The 21,260-nt window shown below is 42.0% G+C and overlaps 1 protein-coding gene across 1 annotated transcript in view; it reads right to left on the bottom strand.

Moving 5' to 3' along the window:
* The window catches only part of LOC143299616 (A disintegrin and metalloproteinase with thrombospondin motifs 9-like), a 79,421-nt gene that overhangs the window by 29,134 nt on the left and 29,027 nt on the right, over positions 1-21,260 (bottom strand). Inside the window, exons 12-25 of the mRNA XM_076612910.1 lie at positions 20,765-20,901; positions 18,863-18,980; positions 17,674-17,769; positions 16,956-17,122; positions 15,944-16,070; positions 15,036-15,168; positions 14,073-14,286; positions 13,049-13,213; positions 12,128-12,292; positions 10,771-10,989; positions 9,571-9,738; positions 8,496-8,723; positions 7,221-7,379; positions 6,626-6,808 (exon numbers count right to left, since the gene is read on the bottom strand). Of these exons, the coding sequence (XP_076469025.1) occupies positions 6,626-6,808; positions 7,221-7,379; positions 8,496-8,723; positions 9,571-9,738; positions 10,771-10,989; positions 12,128-12,292; positions 13,049-13,213; positions 14,073-14,286; positions 15,036-15,168; positions 15,944-16,070; positions 16,956-17,122; positions 17,674-17,769; positions 18,863-18,980; positions 20,765-20,901 (2,279 nt within the window). The remainder of the gene's footprint in view (positions 1-6,625; positions 6,809-7,220; positions 7,380-8,495; positions 8,724-9,570; positions 9,739-10,770; positions 10,990-12,127; positions 12,293-13,048; positions 13,214-14,072; positions 14,287-15,035; positions 15,169-15,943; positions 16,071-16,955; positions 17,123-17,673; positions 17,770-18,862; positions 18,981-20,764; positions 20,902-21,260) is intronic.

A 21,260-nucleotide genomic window follows, 5' to 3' on the forward strand; every position in this document is an offset into this window, starting at 1 on the left:
TAAACAAACCTGTCTTCAATGAACACCAAAGAATCAGACAAAAGATTCTTTTTACTAGAAATATTTGGCCTTGAATTATACGTTCTTGGGGGTATATGATACAATATATCATAGTCGCCGCTGTTGGTAACAGCACAGACTTAACTGGTCAGATCAGAATCTCAGCTCCGATCTCTCAAGCTGAAAAGCAATGGGAATAGTACTGTTACATCACTGAGGGAAATCAGTGATACTTTCATGACCGTTCAAAAGTTTTGGTTCAAAGAGGCTGAAAGAGAGAGAGAGAGAGAGAGAGAGAGAGAGTCTCAGATTTTCATATTCAAGTTCTCACCCAATGGAAACCATTTAAGTTTGATCTTTGACTGCTTTGTTTCTGTGAAATGTGTACACAGGTGATAATGTTACATAAATGTTAAAACACACACAGATGCAGAGAGTGTCTTGAATATTATGACTGTGCTAAAGATTAAAACCAGATTTCAAATCATTTGAAGTTCTTCAGTTAAATCCCAGGTAGACAGTGGTGCCAGATCTTGGCAATAATGTGCTGTCTCAGTGTGAGAGTAGGTGAAACTTCATATTATGACAAAAAAGCAACACAAAACTATGCAATACAATACTGACAAATTTAATATACACAGTTATAAAATTTAACGACTTTGTAATCAGGATCACACACAAAGTGTCACATACACAAACATCATAGAGATGCTCAAAAGTCTGGCATGGAAGAACGAGAGAGAGAGAGAGAGGATGGGAGAGCAGAGAGATAAAGCATGAGTGAAGAAAGAGAAGAGAGAGAGAGAGAGAGAGAGAGAGAGAGAGTTTATTGCATGTCATATCTGAAAATGTACCACGTAAATGTCTACCAGCTGCATACTGTGAAAACACTGACTGTAATGGAGTACCAACATGACCCTTTATTGTTCTGCAAGTTAAGAGATCAAGGTCATATCTCATACAGAGAAAACAGATGATACTGCATTCAAACTGCTGTGGTTTCATACCCTGTATGTCATGTACACAATTAAGTCAAAGAAATATGTCTACATCTTCTTTAGACATTATGTTCAACTGACTGTTGATTTCTTTCCCTCTTTTCAATTTTTTTTTTTTTTTAATCTTTAAAAAAAATCCCGGATTCCTATCCTGATAAAGAACGCAATTAAAGTTTTGTGAATTAAAGTCAGTGAATCTATATCCACTGTGTCCTAGGCTCGGCACAGGAAGACTGGGCCCAAACCTCTCCTTTCGCCATTTTCACCTTCTTCAACCAAAGTCAGGTAACCATTCACATGTACATCTATTGAAAAAAAAATCATTAAAAAAATCAACCATCGTCATTTACGAAATGGGTCAAATAAAAATTCTGAACAGTGTGAGCTGTTTAGGGAGACATGTCAACCTGGTAATCTATGGTACCCAAATCAGGCAAACTAATCAATATAAATATATGTATTCAAGGTTACTATTTTTCTCTAAAGGACAGGGTTGCATTCTGTTTTGGAGATTTCACAAGGAATTAACACAAATGGGTTGATAAGCACAGACAAAAATAATGGTCAACATGGGCAAATGGCTACTTTGAAGAAATATGTTATGTGGATCTTTAAAAATGATTCCGTAATAAAAAAAAAAAAGAAAAAAAAAGAAAAATCATTTTACAGAGACTCTGCAAATGTAATGCACATTTGGAGGAAGTCTGTTGTATCAAAAAAATTGTGACACTATTTTGTTGATTCAGCAAAATCCATCACGTAAAAAGACTTAAGATCAGGAACTGAAAAAACAAAAAAACAAAATTAAACGATTTATGGTGTTTAAAACAAAAAGGAAAGGAAAATCCACCTCCAGCAAAAACAAGCAAACTGAAATAACATATAAGCAAACCACAATATCAAGAAGCAATGAAGGGGTAACTGTTTGCTGCTAAAAGCTAACAAATGTCAAGTTCTGAGCTCTTTCTGATGAAACCAGTACAAATATTACTGAGAAACATGCCATGAGAATGACAGATCTGTGTGTCCACAACGACCTGAAGAGTGTGGACTGAACGGAAACAGGGGGAGGAGACACTTCTGGCAAGAAAGCAGCAACAATTATCATTTGACAAGTTAATGGCCAGTTTGATAATCATGTGTATATTCAATTTATATTGCAAAAAAAATTAACTATCACATTATGTTCATATACACAGTAGTTCAAAATACACACATATGTTAGGATATAAGCGAAAATATACACATAGAACACCAGTCAACTGTATATGTACATCAATATAATCACAGTATTCAAAGAGTGATAAAACAATCGGTCGCAAAGGCACACACTAATTTGGCACACAGCTTCGCATAGTCTCTTTAGTTTGACTTGAGGACTATCTACATCAGTGGACATTTCTCTAGGCGTTTAAGTTGGGAAGCTGGAGTGTCATCGGTAGAATAAAATTCTAGGGCAAAATGAGTGTAGAAAAAAATGATCAGTGATTGCACATTAACTTATGTATGACTAACCAATAAACATAAAATCTGATTGCTTTTCGAACAGTGTCTAGCTGTATCAATAGTTTCATCTGAAATGAAAAGGCTTGAAAATAATGTAACTGGATTATCTATTTGCCATGTTTTAACCCTTTCATCACCAGTCAATTTAGAGTGCAAATTCCCTTATGATATAAACACAGAAAAGATGGTGTCTAAGAATAGCTGGGGATTCCTCTTGCAATGTGTAGAAAATACGGCCTGACCTACCACCAAAATTAAGAGCAGTAGGTTCATGGAAAGCAGACCCATGATCTGGTCAACCTTCAGTGACATGTGTCCTCTACCTAGCTTGTGCATAAATGCGAGTTTGGCGGTCAAAGGGTTAAACCAAGCTGCACTTGAGCAAGACCCTCCATCCACTGCTTACACTGACAATGCTGAAATCTATAAACACTAACTGACAATTTACTTTATTTCTTGAAATGAATGAACAAATAACATCAGCTAGTGAAAAGCAACAACATTTTTATGTCATATGAAATGCAAAAAACTAGAAATTGAATAGCAATACTGAAAAAGCAGCACTGAGTGTTAAATAACTGAGTGTAGAAAAAAATGACTGAGGTAAAAAAGTGGCACTGATGGATATGACAAACTGATACATGCCTGAGTTCCATTTGTATAATTTGTTTCAAACTTAGCAATACGCTTAAGGTTGGTCCAGCGGCAGATGCAATGAACTAGTTTTGTACAATTAAAAAAAAAAAAAAAAAAAAAGAGAGAGAAAAAAGTTCCTTATAATACCAACAAAGTGAGTCAACTATTACGCACAAAATCCATCGAACAGCATATCCCATTTTCTTGGGGTCAGATAAGTTATTTAATCCTGTAACATGTCCACATGACCATCCATATTATCTGCTCTCTGACTCTTTTCACTAATGTTACATAGCAACAATAAAGCCATAGAATATTTGTTGTCTTATGAAAAGGAAGTGCTGAGAAAAGCCCCATTATAAATGAAGTGTTGAGTAAAGCCCTATCACAAATGAAGTGTTGAGTAAAGCCATGTCATACAGGAAGTGTTAAGTAAAGTCCTGCTGTCATAAAGGAAGTGTTGAGTAAAGCCCTGCTGTCATAAAGGAAGTGTTGAGTAAAGCCCTGTGCTGTCATAAAGGAAGTGTTGAGTAAAGCCCTGCTGTCATGAAGGAAGTGTTGAGTAATGCCCTGTGCTGTCATAAAGGAAGTGTTGAGTAAAGCCCTGTACTGTCATAAAGGAAGTGCTGAGTAAAGCCCTGCTGTCATAAAGGAAGTGTTGAGTAAAGCCCTGCTGTCATAAAGGAAGTGTTGAGTAAAGCCCTGTACTGTCATAAAGGAAGTGCTGAGTAAAGCCCTGCTGTCATAAAGGAAGTGTTGAGTAAAGCCCTGCTGTCATAAAGGAAGTGTTGAGTAAAGCTCTGTGCTGTCATAAAGGAAGTGTTAAGTCCTGGGCTGTCATAAAGAATAGGTTGATTAAAGCCCTGCTGTCATAAAGGAAGTGTTGAGTAAAGTGCTGCTATCATAAAGGAAGTGATGAGTGAAGACCTGTCATGAAGTCTCAAACTTAAATGGATCTAACAGCTGACATCACCGTCAACGGGCTTTTTCTAAGAAACTTGTGTTATGATCATGAACGCATTACATGCAGTGATTTTTGGTCTCATCTCATTTTGAGCCATGATGATAAATCTAACAATGTAGATTTTGCAGAGCTTGTTTTGGTTTCTTTCAATTTGGAGAACTCTCGTTGCTTTCAGTTCCTTGTCCACATCTACACATGAGAAAGGTTCGTCTCTGTAGCAGTTTATCTAATACTATATCAATATAACATCTCATGTCTGTCATTTCCTCTAGACTGGCTGGTAATGGGTTACAATGGTGATATTTCTTCCATGTTTCCAAAAGTCTGCTGTAATCTTATTAATTTCTCATTTTACGTCCAGCTGACCGCATATGGTCATCTCTTCACTGATGCTAGCAAAACTAGGGTTAACTGACACAGAACTTGTTTTGAAATTAACCGACTTCTGTAAACAAAAGAGACTTGCAACACACTCATTCCAACTTTAAATGGTACAGTGTTAACTGTTTCAGTAAGCTAGCCATTTGCATTACTTTTGAGATTTGATTTTCACATGTTTTTGTTCTGTACTTGTCACTGGCACAAACTGAATCAGAAAGTACACCAATGTAACTTATAAGATATGACCTTGGATGATAATTTCATACTTTCAACCAGCCAAGAAAATTTCATATCATCTATACTTATCATATAGAAAACATATTTGATCTTAACACTATTCATCAATATTCATAAACAGTTGCTAATTTTGGCTTTTCTATCAATTGTAGCTGCTGGCTCTTAGTGCTGCAAATCTGGGCGAGTACACTGACTTTGTTGTAAAATAATTAAAATCTAATCCTGTTAGACAAAAAAAAAAAAAAAAAAAGTCCGCGGATGCAGGGGAACAATGACAGCGTAAGAGTGGAGGTATCATGTTGCAGAAAAGCTGACACCAACTTTGGTGCTGATTTTATCACTCCCTGAGAACCTTCTGGTACTGACTTAATTTTTTATTTTTTTTAATTTCATCTTAAGTTTTGTTTGTTTGATGTAAACTGACTAAAAACAGGAACATGTTTGTTCAGAGGGGTGCTTTGCAAATATGTACATAAAACATTGTATATAAATTCGCAGACTGTCATGACATTTACAATAAATATATAAACATTAAGCAGATGAATAATTATTTACATGCTTCTCAACAGCACCTAACATCTTGTTAATGTACTTTCTGTGATGTTCAGTTATGAGTATTTACACTGATAAAAAGATAATTCCATTATTATGAATATGTACACAATGGCAAACAGAAGTTCCCCTAATGAAGCCTTGTTACAAATATTTACACATGTAAAAACACGTCTTTGGGTACTTTCAGCAGCAAAATCCTCCCACATTAATGTTAGCTGTAAATACAACAGTGCAGCTGTTTACATGAAAGTCAGAAAATGACCAGCAATTGAAATGAATGAGCACGTCAGTTGTACAATACCTAAAAAGCGAAGAAAAAAACAACCCAAAACAAGCAGCACACAACCTCAATGACTGAAGCTGAAAGGACAGGAAGAACGACTGAACACAGTGACTGGAGCATCGTTTCAGAAGCTGACTGCTGTATAGTGAGGTCAGGCAATGTGTGACAGGTAACAATCCGATCCAGCATCTCAATCCACGACTTGAATCCTTTTCCCCCTGCCCTTGCTACGGCCCAGTGCTACAGGTGGGGATGCCCTCTCTGCCTCTGTCTGTGCCGCTGCCTCTGCTGCCTGAGGTAGTGGTACTGTGCCAGCCACTCCCTCTGCCGCTCTCTGTCCTGGCTGGGTGTGGGGTTCGAGTTCCTCCTGACTGAAGACTGTGTTGTGCTTCTGTCCATCGGCATGGCTCTACCCGGGGTCTGAGCTGTTCTACCTGGGGTGTGAGCCGCTCTACCTGGGGTCTGAACCGTTCTACCTGGTGTCTGAACCGTTCTACCTGGGGTCAGCATGGGCACCAGGCTACCTGTCCCACCTGGCTTCCTGACACGCACTCTCGGGGCACTCTGGATCCTCGGCCCGCTGATGTAGCGACCAGGCTCTGGGCTTTCCCGCATCTGGAAGGGGGTGAGAGAGGTGGGGGCGTTGTGTCGGGTGTAGATGTGCATGTTGGGGGCTTGCGGTGCTTCCTCCCTGTCCTGGTTCTTCTGACTGTCCACATGGCCAGCCTGGGTGTTGCTGGGCAGTCGGTGCTGGCTGTACCTGGCGCGGGAGTTGCGGTACCTGTCGTACCACGCAAACTCTCGCCACCTCCGGCGCCCACTGCTGACCCGTGAGTGATAGGAACTGAGCGTGCTTTCCGGGAACTGATTGGTGTGATAGTGATCGGCAGAGTTGATGTGTGTGTGCAAGTATGGTGTCATGTTGCGTTTAGCGGGCAGTGGGGGCTTACGGGGGTGGGGTGGACGCCTGTCGGGAGAGCTAGAGTGGGGAGGGAAGTGAGAGGTGGGTGAAGGGATGGTGGGGTCAAGCCTGTTGCCACCCTTCCTAGCGTTGTTACGCCTTACCGAGGACCAGGCTCCGGCCTTCCAGCGGTGGGGGCTGGAGGTGCAGGAACCGGTGCACTGGCGGGTGTCGGGGGGTCTGTGCAGCACATCGCAGTTGGAGTTGGGCAGGATGTCCGTGGGGCCCAGGCGACAGTACACCAGGCGGTTCTGCAGCCCTTCCTCCTTGCACGTCTTGGCTGAGCACTGGAGAACAGAACCCACAAGACATTGAATGAGACACAACATAGATTATATTACATCAAGATTTTCCAGAATCAGATGCAAAATAAACACTCACAGACTTATCACTCTTGAGCGCACACACACACACACTCAAACACACACACAAGCACACACACACACATATGCACACACAAACAATGCACAAAAATGGTGCAAATAAAGAAAAATGCAAGGAACTTCCCTCCAATGAGAAAGTACATGTGACTCCAGCAACTAGTGTTATGTACTTTTTAGAGACTCATACAGTGCATTCTGTAATTCTTCTCCTCCTCCCTCAAGGTCTGTCAGTTGTGTGTCAAAGCCTGGGTCTTTGCAAATGGTTATTCTATAAATGTCTTAATTAAAAACTGATGATGGTAGTCATTCCACTCACCTCTGACCAGTCCTCAGTGGACCAGGCGGGACAGGGGCCCATGTCACAGTTGCGATACTCGTCAGGCTTCAAGGACTTGTCGCACTGATCGGATGTGCCCCGCTCGTCATAGCACACCACATGTCGCTGCTGCCACCCAGTGCCACACGTCACAGAGCACTGCACAGCAACATATGTATGGTAGTCCATGTCCATGACCATCAGAACATCTCTCACATACACACCCATGTCCAACCACCCACACTCATTTTAACACTCAACTCCACCCAAATTACACTACCACCCACACACTTCCCCATCCACCCACCCACTTCACTCCCCCTCTCCCCACACACACACATACACACACTTCCCCACCCACCCCCTCACACACTTCCCCATCTACCCAAACCTATCTATGCACTTTCCCATCCACCCATCCCCATCTATACACTTCCCCAAACACCCCCACCCATCTATACATTTCCCCATCCACTCCCACCCTTCTATACACTTCCCCAAACACCCCCACCCTTCTATACACTTCCCCAAACACCCCCACCCATCTATACACTTCCCCATCCACTCCCACCCTTCTATACACTTCCCCAAACACCCCCACCCTTCTATACACTTCTCCAAACACCCTCACCCATCTATACACTTCTCCAAACACCCTCACCCATCTATGCACTTCCCCATCCACCCACCCCCATCTATACACTTCCCCAAACACCCCCACCCTTCTATACACTTCCCCAAACACCCTCACCCATCTATACACTTCCCCATCCCCTCCCACCCTTCTATACACTTCCCCAAACACCCCCACCCTTCTATACACTTCTCCAAACACCCTCACCCATCTATACACTTCTCCAAACACCCCCACCCATCTATACACTTCCCCATCCACCCCCACCCTTCTATACACTTCCCCATCCACCCTCACCCATCTATGCACTTCCCCACCCATCCCCACACACCCACAGACTTCCCAATCCACACACACTTCTCTATCCACACACATGCTTCCCAGTCCACACACATTTCCCCAATCCAAACACACTTCACCATCCACACACACACACACACACACTTCCCCATACACACACTCACTTCCCCATACACACCCACCTACCCACACACCTCCCCATCCACAACCACCCACCCACCCACTTCCCCATCCACACATGCCCACGCACTTCACTATCCACACACACAACTCATGGCAGCCCAAACACTTCCCCATCAACACCCACCCACTTCCCCATCCACACACACACAGAGACTCACAGCAGCCCAGTCCCAGGTGAGCCAGCGACTGGTGCCCTCCACACGGTTGCTGGTGATGATGCCCGTCTTGAAGTCGCCCTCCTCAGGAGAGATGCAGGTACCCCGGTTGCAGCGGATCTCAGTGTCCGGCTTGACCACCGTGTCGCAGAAACTGTCGTCGGTGATCTGCTCGTTGAACATGCACTCCACGTAGCGGGTCTGCACCCCCTCCCCACAGCTCACAGTGCACTGCGAGTGGAACAGAAACATCGGTCACACACAGAGATGCCAACCCCTGTCAAGTGTTTGTAGAAACAATCAGGAAATTTGGCAGGAACATTCTGAACTTCATAGGAACACTCGGACTCTGAGCCACATCAGCAAATGTATATTCTATCTACAAGGCATAAAACAAGCATGTGAGTTCCCCAAACTGGAGGGCATGATATGGTCCCAACAGAGCACAATGATAACTGATTCAACATGTGGAAAACACCACCTTTTAGTCTCTCTCTGTCAATAAAATATATTCAGTTCGCTGCCCCACTGTTCGCACCATTTCAGCACCATTAACCTAATATATAAAAGACACAAGAATACTGTATTATCTCTAAAAGAGAAATTGTTGACATGTTTGCAGACAAAAGGCGACACAAGCATTAAATTCACAGAACAAAAGTCCCATCATGCTCCATTCTTGAGATGTTTATATGCCTCTAATTGATGCTCCTATGTCTTATTTGTTTGAAATTTGGTTGTGTGTTTTACGTATTAGTATTAATTTATATTGACTTCACCATGATATTTGTTTGTGCGTACAGGCGCATATGTGTGCCCACGAGTGTATGTGTATTTTAAATAGTGGAAAGCTATTTTTTTTTTTAATCGAACTTGCTTTGCTCTGACTACGTTGAGTGTGATTTTGTTATATAAGTTGTATGCCAAATTTTACCGCTTTGCTTGTAATCCGTATGTATCGCAGACTTCACCACACTTAATTTCTCTAACTGAGATAATAAATGAAGTTATTCTGATTCTGATTCATCCTGGATACCCCCCCACACAGCCACACTTAGGCTCCAGAGCTGTCACTCACATCGCTCCAGTCCCCAGAGCGCCAATCCCCACATGGCTTGATCATGCAGGGCTGCACACTGGCCGGGCGGGGGAGATGGGAGCAGTAGGAACTGTTGATGGACTTGCCATAGTAACCCATGCAGCTCACAAACCTGTGCTTGATGCCCTGGCCGCACGTCTTAGAGCACTGCAGCAACAACCAAAATCAAGATGTAAACAGCGATGGGTAAAACAGCCGAGTGGTTAAAGTGTTGGGCTTTCAATCTGAGGGTCCTAGGTTCGAATCTCAGTAACAGCGCCTGGTGGGTAAAGGGTAGAGATTTTTCCGATCTCCCAGGTCAACATATGTACAGACCTGCTAGTGCCTGAACCCCCTTCGTGTTTATACGCAAATAGAAGATCAAATACGCACGTTAAAGATCCTTTAATCCAAGTCAGCGTTCGGTGGGCTATGGAAACAAGAGCATACCCAGCATGCACACCCCCGAATACAAATATGACTGCCTACATGGCGGGCAAAAATGGTCATACACGTAAAAGCCCACTCGTGTACATATGAAAGAACGTGGGAGTTGCAGCCCACAAACAAAGAAGAAGAAAAATGTAAACAGCAATTAAAACAATGAAACTGGTGATTAAGAAGCAAGAATATTGAACCCTTTGGCACGGAGGATATAAAACATCACTGGTATTATTCAGCAACAATTAAAATGTAAACAGCAATTAAAACAATGAAACTGGTGATTAAGAAGCAAGACTATTGAATCCTTTGGCACGGAGGATATTAATACCATCGTTGGTATTATTCACCAAAATTAATTAAATATACACAGCAATTAAAACAATGAAACTGGTGATAAAGTATCAAGAACATTTCTCAGCATGTAATTTGAGTGAGAGAGAGGAATGTTTCAAAACTGAGAGGAATGTTTTGGGGTATTACGCCCAAAATAAGCTGTGATGAAGCATACACTTGGAATCTTGAACAAGGCTTCTGACACAACAATCAACCCCCAAAACGGAGTTTGGCTGCCTTCATGGTGGGGTAAAAATGGTCACACACTCAAAAGCCCACTTGTGTACATACGAGTGAATGTGGGAGTTGCAGCCCACGAGCGAAGAAGATGAAGACACAACAATCAAACTGAGACTTTTATACTGCTTGTATGAAAACAACGCAACACAACCAGCTGAGCTCTGCTCTTCTTTTTTTACCCACCTCAGTCCATGAGCCAAATCTCCAGAAGGCTGCCTTAGGGGCGATGGGCGTGGTGGTGGTGGTGGTGAGGGGAGGGGTTGTGGGGCAGGCCCCCATGAAGCAGGGTCTCCGGTCCTGAGGCCTCTTGCTGGCGTCGCAGGCTGCATCGTCCAGCAGGGAGCTGCTCACTCGGCACTTGACCGCTCGCATGCTCAGCCCCTTGTCGCAGGTCACCGAACACTGGACACACACAGAACGGTTATACAGGTGTGTAGGTGTGGTTTTGTGTGTGTGTGGAGAGGGTTGGTGGTGGGGTGTGTGTGTGTGTGTGTGTGTGTGTGTGTGTGTGTGTGTGCATGTGTGTTTGTATGCAGGTGTGGGCATGTGTGTGTGTGTGTTTGTATACTGGTGTGTGTGTGTGTGTGTGTGTGTGTGTGTGTAGGTGTGTTTGTGAGCAGGTGTGTGTGTGTGCAAACCAATATATGGGAGATAATTCTCCTTGTGATATTTTGTGTGTTGCTGGCCCCTTTTTATCTAGCTTTTGCTAGATCAACTCGTTTACATATTTTCAAACTTCTGGTTTGTCTTATAATGGCTTCTTATTCATTTCATTATCCACACATACACACACACCCCTCCCCGAAAAAACAACAACAAGCAGCTAATAAATACACACAAAACGAAAGAAATTTCCTGCTTTCTGTCTCCAGGTAGAAAATGTTGGAAATACACAAGAGCAAACAAATACTCAGTTTCTGTCCTTCTGCCTCAAAATACAAAGGCATGAGTGGGAGTGACTGACTTTTGTGACACTGAACAGTTTGTGGCTGGGTTCCAGGGGCTGTCTAATCAAAACTGTGCGTCTTAATACCAGAATGAAGTAAAATAAAAGGATTGAAAAAACATCTCCAAATTGCAGATACAGCAATGTGTGTAATACAGAAATGCTCTCACCCATGCAAATGTTGGAAATTGGCATGAACAAACAGACAAAAACAGCTGACAAAACAGAAAACATTAACAATCAAATACTGCAACAACAAAAAGTGTATGTCCATCTGTATGTCTGTCTGTGTTTGTCTAATATTTTTTGCTCTTTTTCTTCTTTCTTTTTTCATAACTTTTTTTTTTTTTTTTTTTTTTTTTACCTTTTCATTGTTACACTCCATTCTAAAACTTCTGTGTATTGCAACAGCAACAAAAATGTTTGTCTATCTGCCTGTGTCTAATATCTTTGTTGTTGTTTTTTTCTTCTTTTTCTTCCAATGCCTTTTCCCCCCTTTCCAATGTTATTACATTGCATGCTCACACTGCTATACAAAAACAAAAACAAAAAAAAGGAAAGAAAAAAGAACAGAAAAAGAGTTGTCCCCCTTACCGGCCCCCAGCCCCCAGGGTACCACTCAGGGCACTCCTTCATGTGGCACTCTTTCTTGGCCACGGGTCGCATCTTGCGGTTGCACAGCTCGTCGTTCACCTTCTTGTCGCCCTGCATGCACCACACCTTGCGCTGCTTGCGACCCCCGCCACACGTCACCGAACACTGCCACACAGCACGTCACCACAACTGGTTGTTATACAATTCAGTTCAAAATACATTTATTGTCTGCTTCAATCAAAACAGAAAGTTCTCTTTAAGTTTACTTAAAATGCCCGTCAGCAAATATCAAACAGAAAACAAATAACTGACACACCCCTCCCTGATTACCACGCATACGTCGGTTATCATGTAAAAAGAAAAACATTTGGGCAACATTTTAAGATAGAGTGAAACAACTCTGTGTGTGTGTGTGTTTGCGTGCGCATGCTTGTATTTGTGTGCATGCAATCGTCGGTGTGTGCGTGCGTGCGGGCATGCCTGTGCGTGTGCGTGCGTAGGTGTGTTTGGTTGGATATTTCAGAGTTATTGTTGTTGTTGTTGCTGCTGCTGATGTTGTTGTTGTTTCCCTCTTTTGTTACAACATAAGTCACTCCTGGTGTCTGATTTGATGTCTGGCAGAGCTGAATGAAGATGTTATTTCATTGTCAAAATGCATCATGTTTTGCTCATCTATTTTGACATTGCACAGCACAACAACATGTTTTACATGGACATGCACAAAAAATGTGGCGCTGCAAGCAGGATTCCAACCTGCCCAGGGTTAACCCACTGGACTTTATCCTTTTATCCATACTCCTCCAAATCCTCACTCTGCATAACCCTACCCTGTTCCCTCATCCTACTCCAACCCTACCCACAACCACCTGGGGTAAACTCAACTCCGTCACAAGATATCAAAAGAAAGGAAACGAAACTCACGGCCAGCCAGTCGCCTGTCTCCCACTTGGGGCAGGGGTGTGTGTTGCAGGAGACGGTGATGACTCTGTTGATGCCGTCACACTCGCTGTCCTCCTGCTCCCTCCCCTCCTCGTCCACACACCGCGCCTGTCGCTTCTGCCGGCCCCCTCCACAGCTGGCTGAACACTGTGGACACCATTCGTCCTTGTCAACACTCTTCAGCATCACTACACTTGTTCATTATATTGATAATAGTTACGTTTATGTAGCGCTTTCCTCTCAAAGTAGCGCTTTCCTCCTTCAGTGCACAAAGCGTACAAAAACACACACTCACTTGTTCATGACAATAGTAAATAATATTGTTTTTCAAGTTGCGATGCAAACGGGTTAAAATTGTATTTGATAAACAGCGTAACATCACTCACAAGTCACATGCACCTCCCTCTGTTCACATATAAATGAAGCTTGATTTGTCACAGTTTTTTTTTTTCACTGCCATTATCAAGTCACTCCCAAATACCTGGTTTTTTCATTACCATTTTCAAGTCACTACCTTTGTAAGTCACCTCCAATAAGTGTTTTTCACTGCCATTTTCAAGTCACTTCCCAATACCTATTTTTCACTACTATTTTCAAGTCACTTCACATTACCTGTTGTTTTATTACCACCATTTTCAATTCATTTTCCAATATCTGTTTTTCACTACCATTTTCAAGTCATTCCCCATAAGTGCTGTTTCCACAACCATTTTCAAGTCACTTTCCAATACCGGGGTTTTTCACAATCATTTACAAGTCACTTCCGAATAACTGTTTTTCACTACCTTTTTCAAATAACTTCCCCATACCTATTTTTAACTACCATTTTCAAGTCACTTTCCAATTAAATTTTTTCACAAAAATTTTCAAGTCACTTCACAATACCCGTTTTTTTTTTCAATATCATTTTAAAGTCATTTTCCAATACCAGTGTTTTTCACTACTATTTTTAAGTCAGTTCCCCACACAGTTTCTTCACTACCATTGTCAAGTCCTTCCCCCCTACCTCTGACCACTCTGTGTAGGACCAGAAGGTGGGCAGACACTTCCCAGAGCAGGGCACAAACTCATCCGGTTTGGCGCCGTGGTAGCGGCGACAATCGCGGTCGCGGATGATCTTGGCCTGGGAGTATCCCGTCTGCTTGACGCAGTGCACCAGTTGCCTCCTCATGCCCACTCCACACCTCACCGGGCACTCCTCCTGGCTGAACACTCGCCACCTGGACACACACACACCACACACCAACATTGTCTTGTACTCAGAGATGCCAACCCCTGTCAAGTGTTTGTATGAACAATCAGGAAATTTGGTAGGAACATTCTGAATTTCGTAGGAACACTCGGACTCCAAGCCACATCAGCATATGTACATTTTATCTACAACCTGTAATCTACCAGGCACAGACACTGTTTGACCGAGACCCATCTTGATTTAGCCATGTTTTCTCTTGTATGGGCAAATGATTAAGCTGATTGGTCCACTCAATCCTGTTTCAATATAAACATGCACACCATTAGCTGAGCATCATCAAGTGAGACCAAGGCTAGTACTGACTGCCCTTGCCTGATGATTGACAGGTGTTGAGCGTCTGGGTAATGTTATGACAGGAAAACATGTGACCATGCTATGCAGTAGAAAATGAACTCATGGAACAACTTTGACGTTGGTGTAACGTCAGAACAAACTGCAATCGAGTGTAACAAAATACGGTGAAATCCTAACAGTTTGCATCTCTGTGTACTGTAGTATTTTTCTGGCACAACACGTTTCTCTGCATCAAAGTGTGTGAGTGTGTGTGTGTTTGCAAGTGCATGCAAACATTTTCGTTTCTGTATTTATTTGTGATGAAGATTTCTAAATCATATATTCTTGTAGTTATCTTTTCTTTAGGCATTACAGTCCAGAAACTGGACTTCACATACTTGTCAGTCACTCATCACTCAATTTTCAACCAATGACACCACTCACTCAATGAAGCAGTCCGTATTACAGCTCTCCTCAATGCGTGGGGGCTTCTTCAAGTTCTTTCCCTTGCATCGTTTCTTGGACACGATCAAGCTGTCGTCCTCTCGAACACAAACAATTCGCCGACGTCGCTTGCCTTAGAAAGAAACAATTGAAAAGAAATATACCAGATTCAAATGTATTAAAATATGAGATTTTTTGCTTATACATGTAAAATATATCCAGAACACCAACTATAGCTGAATGCCAAGTGTTCAGCTCAGTGTGGGGATCTATTCTTTGGAGATCAATATGGATGACAGCAGGCATGTTGTTCATTCAGTAAGTTAAGTAAGTTCTGTGCTGACATGTGTATATATACGTGTGTGTGTGTATGTGTGAGTGTGACAAAGAGAGAGAGTGTATGTATGTGAGTAAGTGAGTGAGAGTGAGAGTGTGTGTGTGTGTGTGTGTGTGTGTGTGTGTGTGCATGCGTGTGTGTGCATGTGTGTGTGCGTGTGTAATACTGTATAATAATATGTCTCAGAATGATATGTTGCAGAAATTACAATATAAAAACAGATATCATCAGCACATCCACAAACTCATATAATTGTTTTCTTAAGTAGACTCCTAATCCCCCCACCCCCTGCACCATCACCACACATATTCACCCCTCCTACAAAATAATAATATCTGAAACAGATAAAAATGTTGATGTTTACCTGACAGAACCAAAAACAAACAGCAAACAATAGAATTTTGTTTCCAGATTCCACCAAAACACAAGAAAAAAAAATCCCTTGCACAAGTCAGTCAGTAAAAAAAAATATCAGACCAACAGATCACTCATTTCTTTTTAAAAAAAACCAAACAAACCACAGCCTACAATCTAAGCCAGACAGAGGGAAGGGGTAAGTGACTTGCCGCACCTCTGCAGATGTTGCTGCACTTGCGCCAGGCGCCCATGTTGCTCCACTTGAATTGCACGTTGTCCCCGGCAGAGATGATGTAGGAGTATGTGATGTTGGGAGGGTACAGCTTGCCCACAGACAGCACCTGCATGCACAGGTAGGGTTGGATGATTGATGTGGGTACTTCTGTAGTGCCTATACTTGGTCAGAGACCAAGCTCTAAGTGCTTTACAGATATGGAGTCATTTTATTCAACAATGATTGATATGGGTATTTATATAGTGCCTATCCTTGGTCAGAGACCCAGCTCTTTGTGCTTTACAATCATGGAGTCATTTCACAAAACAATGACTGATAATGATACTTATATAGTGTCTGTTCTTGGTCAGAGGCCAAGCTCTAAGTGTTTTAAAAATACAGAGTCATTTGCTTAATAGGCTTCCTTCGTGGGCAGAGCTGACTGACTGCTGCCTTTAGGCACTCATCAATCGTTTCCTGTGTCATTCAGTCAGGCGTCAATTTCACACACACAGACATACACCCTATGTGTAATACCAGAGCAAAAAACATAAGTTAAGCCCAATGTGAAATTTCCAGTGCTAATGATACATACGTTATGCCCAACATGTAATATCAAGATCTAGTGATATATAAGTTGATACATAAGTTATGCCCAACATGTAATATCAAGATCTAGTGATATATAAGTTATGCCCAATGAGTAATATCCAGTGCTAGTGATATATAAGTTAAGCCAAGTGTACTAAAATCCAGCACAAATAATATATAAGTTATGCCCAATGTGTAAAATCCAGTGCTGGTAATATATAAGTTATGCCAAATCTGTAAAATCCATTGCTACTCATAGTAATATATACATTTGTTACACCAAAAGTGTAAAAACCACTGCTTCTCATAGTAATATGCATTATGCCCTAATAGTAAAATCCAGCGCTACTTGTAGTAATTCATGCCCTTTTCCAAGTAACAATATCTGCCAGAAAACGAACTGCTTCTGCAGTGTACATACATAGACATTGACGGGTTCACCCAGGACGTGTGTGGTGTTGATGCGCTCCACTCTGTTGTCGGAGCCACTGTACTCCAGTAGTCCCCCCTTCACCTTGATTTTCCAGCGCTCCGTGCGGACGATGAAATCACCATTCAGCACATACTTTCTGTCGATGTTCTGCAGTGCTGCACAGTTCATGTCAAATGACAACATATCATTTCCAAGTGGTAATTCAACTAGTAACTACTAGTGGGTTTGGGGGGAGGGGGGGGGGGTTGTTTTGTTGGGTGTGTTTTTTTTTTCCAGTGTCATTGTCATATTCTGTGAAACACATGCCTTTCCAAAATCAGTGCTAATTTAGGATAAATGTAAAAAGACTGTGAACATATTTCCAGTTTAAGTGTAGCTTTTTAATTCCTTCATGGTTTGAATTAAAAAAAACAAAACAGACAAACAATTTTACTGAAGCCATCAAGACTCCTGTATTACTTCTCTTGTGGTTACTTTGACAGTTTTGTGGACATAAACATTATTCTTAAAGACCTATGCATCAAGTGCAGCCATCATTGTAATAGTATTACACACATACAATTGTATTTCTACAACAAATCTAAACACTGACAAAACATTTAGTACAGAGGTGACGTTTGAAATATGCACGAATACCTTAACAACAAAACTAACAGTTGACAGATTTCTAACTGTATTCTCTCTCACACACAGCTGGCATACATACCTAAGTAGTTGTCATCATCCTGTAGATAATCATGTCCATACTGTCGGATGTCCAACTGGGTGGCTCCAGAAGGAATGGTGGTCACAAAATTGTAACCTGCCAGCAACAAGCAACACGCTTTCAGTCAGCAAGCCCCCTTCTTTCTCTTTTCTCTTCTTGCAGTAGGCTGAGGAGAATATGACTAACCAAACTGTTTTCAGTTTAACCACCTTGCACACAAACACACACACGCACATTCAAATATATATATTTGTAGCCTCTCTCTCCCTCACTCACTCTCTCTTTTTTTCTTTTGATTGGGTTGTAAACTGTGATGCACCTCAAATGGTCAAGGTACAGCCATATCTGTCCTGGTAGTCTAAATAAGTTCTTGAAGACACTCATATTTCGCGTATGCGCCCACTTTCCCAAACCACATTATACCCAATAGTAAAGAGTAGTAAATCTCTCCATCCATAAAGTACACAACTTACAAGTCAATGCTGCTCATGCGACCAATTCAGCTAGCACATAACTAGCAAATAACAGGTACACTGAAACAAACCCAGTACCACCCTTTACTATATTTTTTTTTTAATCATTTGCACATTATACCCAGTTTCTCCTCACTTGTGTTGTGGGCTGTAAATGACAATCCCCTTACTGGGATAAAATCAAATCATGTTGCCTGCAACAGCCCAGCCATTTCAGGGCTGCTGACTGTGATCAAAGAGACCAACCTCACAGACTCAGGCACAGTTCAAACAGTTCCTGGTGAATACTGCAGACATCACTTCATCTCACCCCTGGTTGATGGGAGGGTATGTTATAAAACCCATGACAACAAAAGAAGAAGAACATCATGAGGAAAAAGAGACAAGAAGAGGAATAGGAAGAGGAATGAGAAGAAGAAGAAACAGAAAAAGAATGAGAACAAGGAGAAGTAGTAGAAGGAGAAGGGAAAGGAGGAGAAGAAGTAGAAGGGGAAGAAGAAAAAGAAGAAGAAGATGAAGGAGATGTAGAAGAAGAAGAAGGAAAAGAACAAGAAGTAGAAGTAGGAAAAAGAGAAGAAGAAGAAAGAAGACAAAGAAGAAGAAAGAGATAAAGAAGACCAAGATTGAAAAAGACCACGATGAAGAAGATGACAAAGAAGCAAGTTGATCAGCTCCCCCCCCCCCCCCCCCCCCCCTCATCAAGCCCAGGCACTGACCGTAAATGGCATTGTTGAAGGTGCCGGTGACGGTGCGACAGGAGTAGTTGTCTCCCCCACACACCCCACAACGATCCCTCTTCATCTTGGAGCCAAGCTTGTTGTCACAGCCCGCACGCTGCCGACACACACACACACCAGACCCTGCTTTGCACTCTACATAACCCCGTGAAAACGGAGTATGGCTGCCTACATGGCAGGGTAAAAACGGGTCATACGAACGAAGAAGAAGAACAAGAGAAGTACTCTGCGTGCGTGTGTGCGTGCGCGCGCATGTGTACGTGCGTGCGTGCGAGCATGCATGCGTGCATGTGTGTGTGTGTGTGCATATTTTGTTGTTTGGTGAGTCTAAAAGTGTAAGTAAAAGGATACTCTAAAGTCTAACAAATGTTAACATTTTCATATTTTTGTTCTGTGAATTTCTTCTTCTTCTTCCTGCAGTGTCCATCAGCCGTTAGTCCGGCTATTACTGACATGTGTGTGTGTGTGCGCACGCGTGGGTGTGAGTGTGTGTATATGTGTGTGTGTGTGTGTGTGTGTGTGTGTGTTCATTCTTTAGTTTAACATCTTTTCACTGTAAGTGATATTAGACGAGCGTAGGAAAACAATCGGGGGGGGGGAAGAAATTACTGTGTACGCATGCGAGTAAGTGAAAGTGTGTGTGCTTGCGTGTTTCCACGCACGTGTGTGTGTGTGTATGTGTGTGTGTGAGAGTGTGTGTGTTAAATATAGAAAATGACTGATTTCAGTTTTGTTTAAAAAAAAAAAAAAGCATAACAATATAACATTTTTCTAATGAAAAACTAACAACTAAAACAGCGAACTGTGTATGTGTGAGTGTGTGCATGTGAGTGTGAGTGTGTGTGTGTATGTGTGAGTGTGTGTGTGTGTTTGTATGTGTGTGTGTAAGTGAGTGTGTGTATGTGTGTAAGTGTGAATGTGAATGTGTGTGTGTGTGTGTGTGTGTGTGTGTGTGTGTGCGTGTAGAAGTGTATGTGTATGTGTGTCTGCTGTTGCTGTGCAGGCATTTCATTGTTTCTCATGGTTTTCGTCTGTGTGTGTGTGTGGACTTTTTTATGCGTCTAATGCAAATCAAGTTAATTCGTTCATTCATTCATTCATTCATTCTTTTCCCAGGAACCCACTGTAATATGACGTCACTTTCCCGCTGACTCAACATGGATCCAATATAATGTTGAGATGAGCAATGTCCCTTTATAACCTCCGTGTCTCCTGGTATCCAAGCATGGCAGAATAAACAACCAAGACCATTACCTCTACCTTCTTCGACTTTGTTGCACGACCATGAATAGCATGTATATGTACACTACATAACAGATCAACCATCGTTCTTGACTTTGTTGCACGACCATGAATAGCATGTATATGTACACTACATAACAGATCAACCATCGTTCTTGACTTTGTTGCACGACCATGAATAGCATGTATATGTACACTACATAACAGATCTACCACCGTTCTTGACTTTGTTGCACGACCATGAATAGCATGTATATGTACACTACAGAACAGATCAACCATTGTTCTTGACTTTTTTGCACGACCATGAATAGCATGTATCTGTACACTACATAACAGATCTACCACCGTTCTTGACTTTGTTGCACGACCATGAATAGCATGTATATGTACACTACATAACAGATCTACCACCGTTCTTGACTTTGTTGCATGACCATGAATAGCATGTATCTGTACACTACATAACAGATCTACCACCGTTCTTGACTTTGTTGCACGACCATCGGCAGCATGTATCTGTACACTACAAACCAGATCTACCACCGTTCTTGACTTTGTTGCACGACCATCGGCAGCATGTATCTGTACACTACAAACCAGATCTACCATACATACAACGGAGAACATTTCACCCACCCAGCACTGTCCGTTGACACAGATGTCGTCACTGAAGGGCTGGCACTTGGTGCCGTCAATCACGGTCTTGGCCAGCTGATAGTAAGCGGTGCTGTGTGCCGCTCGGCAGTACAGCTTGCAGGCATCCTTCAGCTGGACTGAAAGACAGTCAACACTGATCAATCAATCAATTCATAATTTTTTTTTTTTTTTTTTTTTTTTTTTGGTGGCCAGACTTTCTTGGGCCAACCACCGTTTTATTTTGTTAATTCAGAATAAATAATAAGAAAAAATTTTTAAAAAACCAAAAAAAAACTGAATACAGTGAACATTAAGAATAACAAATGAATGTCATTATTGTCCATTACACAATCAACTCAAAATGAGACAATAATCCAAACTAATACCCGGCATTCCATAGATATCACAGTAGATAAACAAAGAAATGGATAAAGAAACCAATGAGTAAGTTCTGAATAAGGCAGTAGATAAACAAAGAAATGGATAAAGAAACCAG

The sequence above is a fragment of the Babylonia areolata genome, chromosome 25, assembly GCF_041734735.1.
Source record: "Babylonia areolata isolate BAREFJ2019XMU chromosome 25, ASM4173473v1, whole genome shotgun sequence".
Lineage (NCBI taxonomy): Eukaryota > Metazoa > Mollusca > Gastropoda > Neogastropoda > Buccinidae > Babylonia > Babylonia areolata.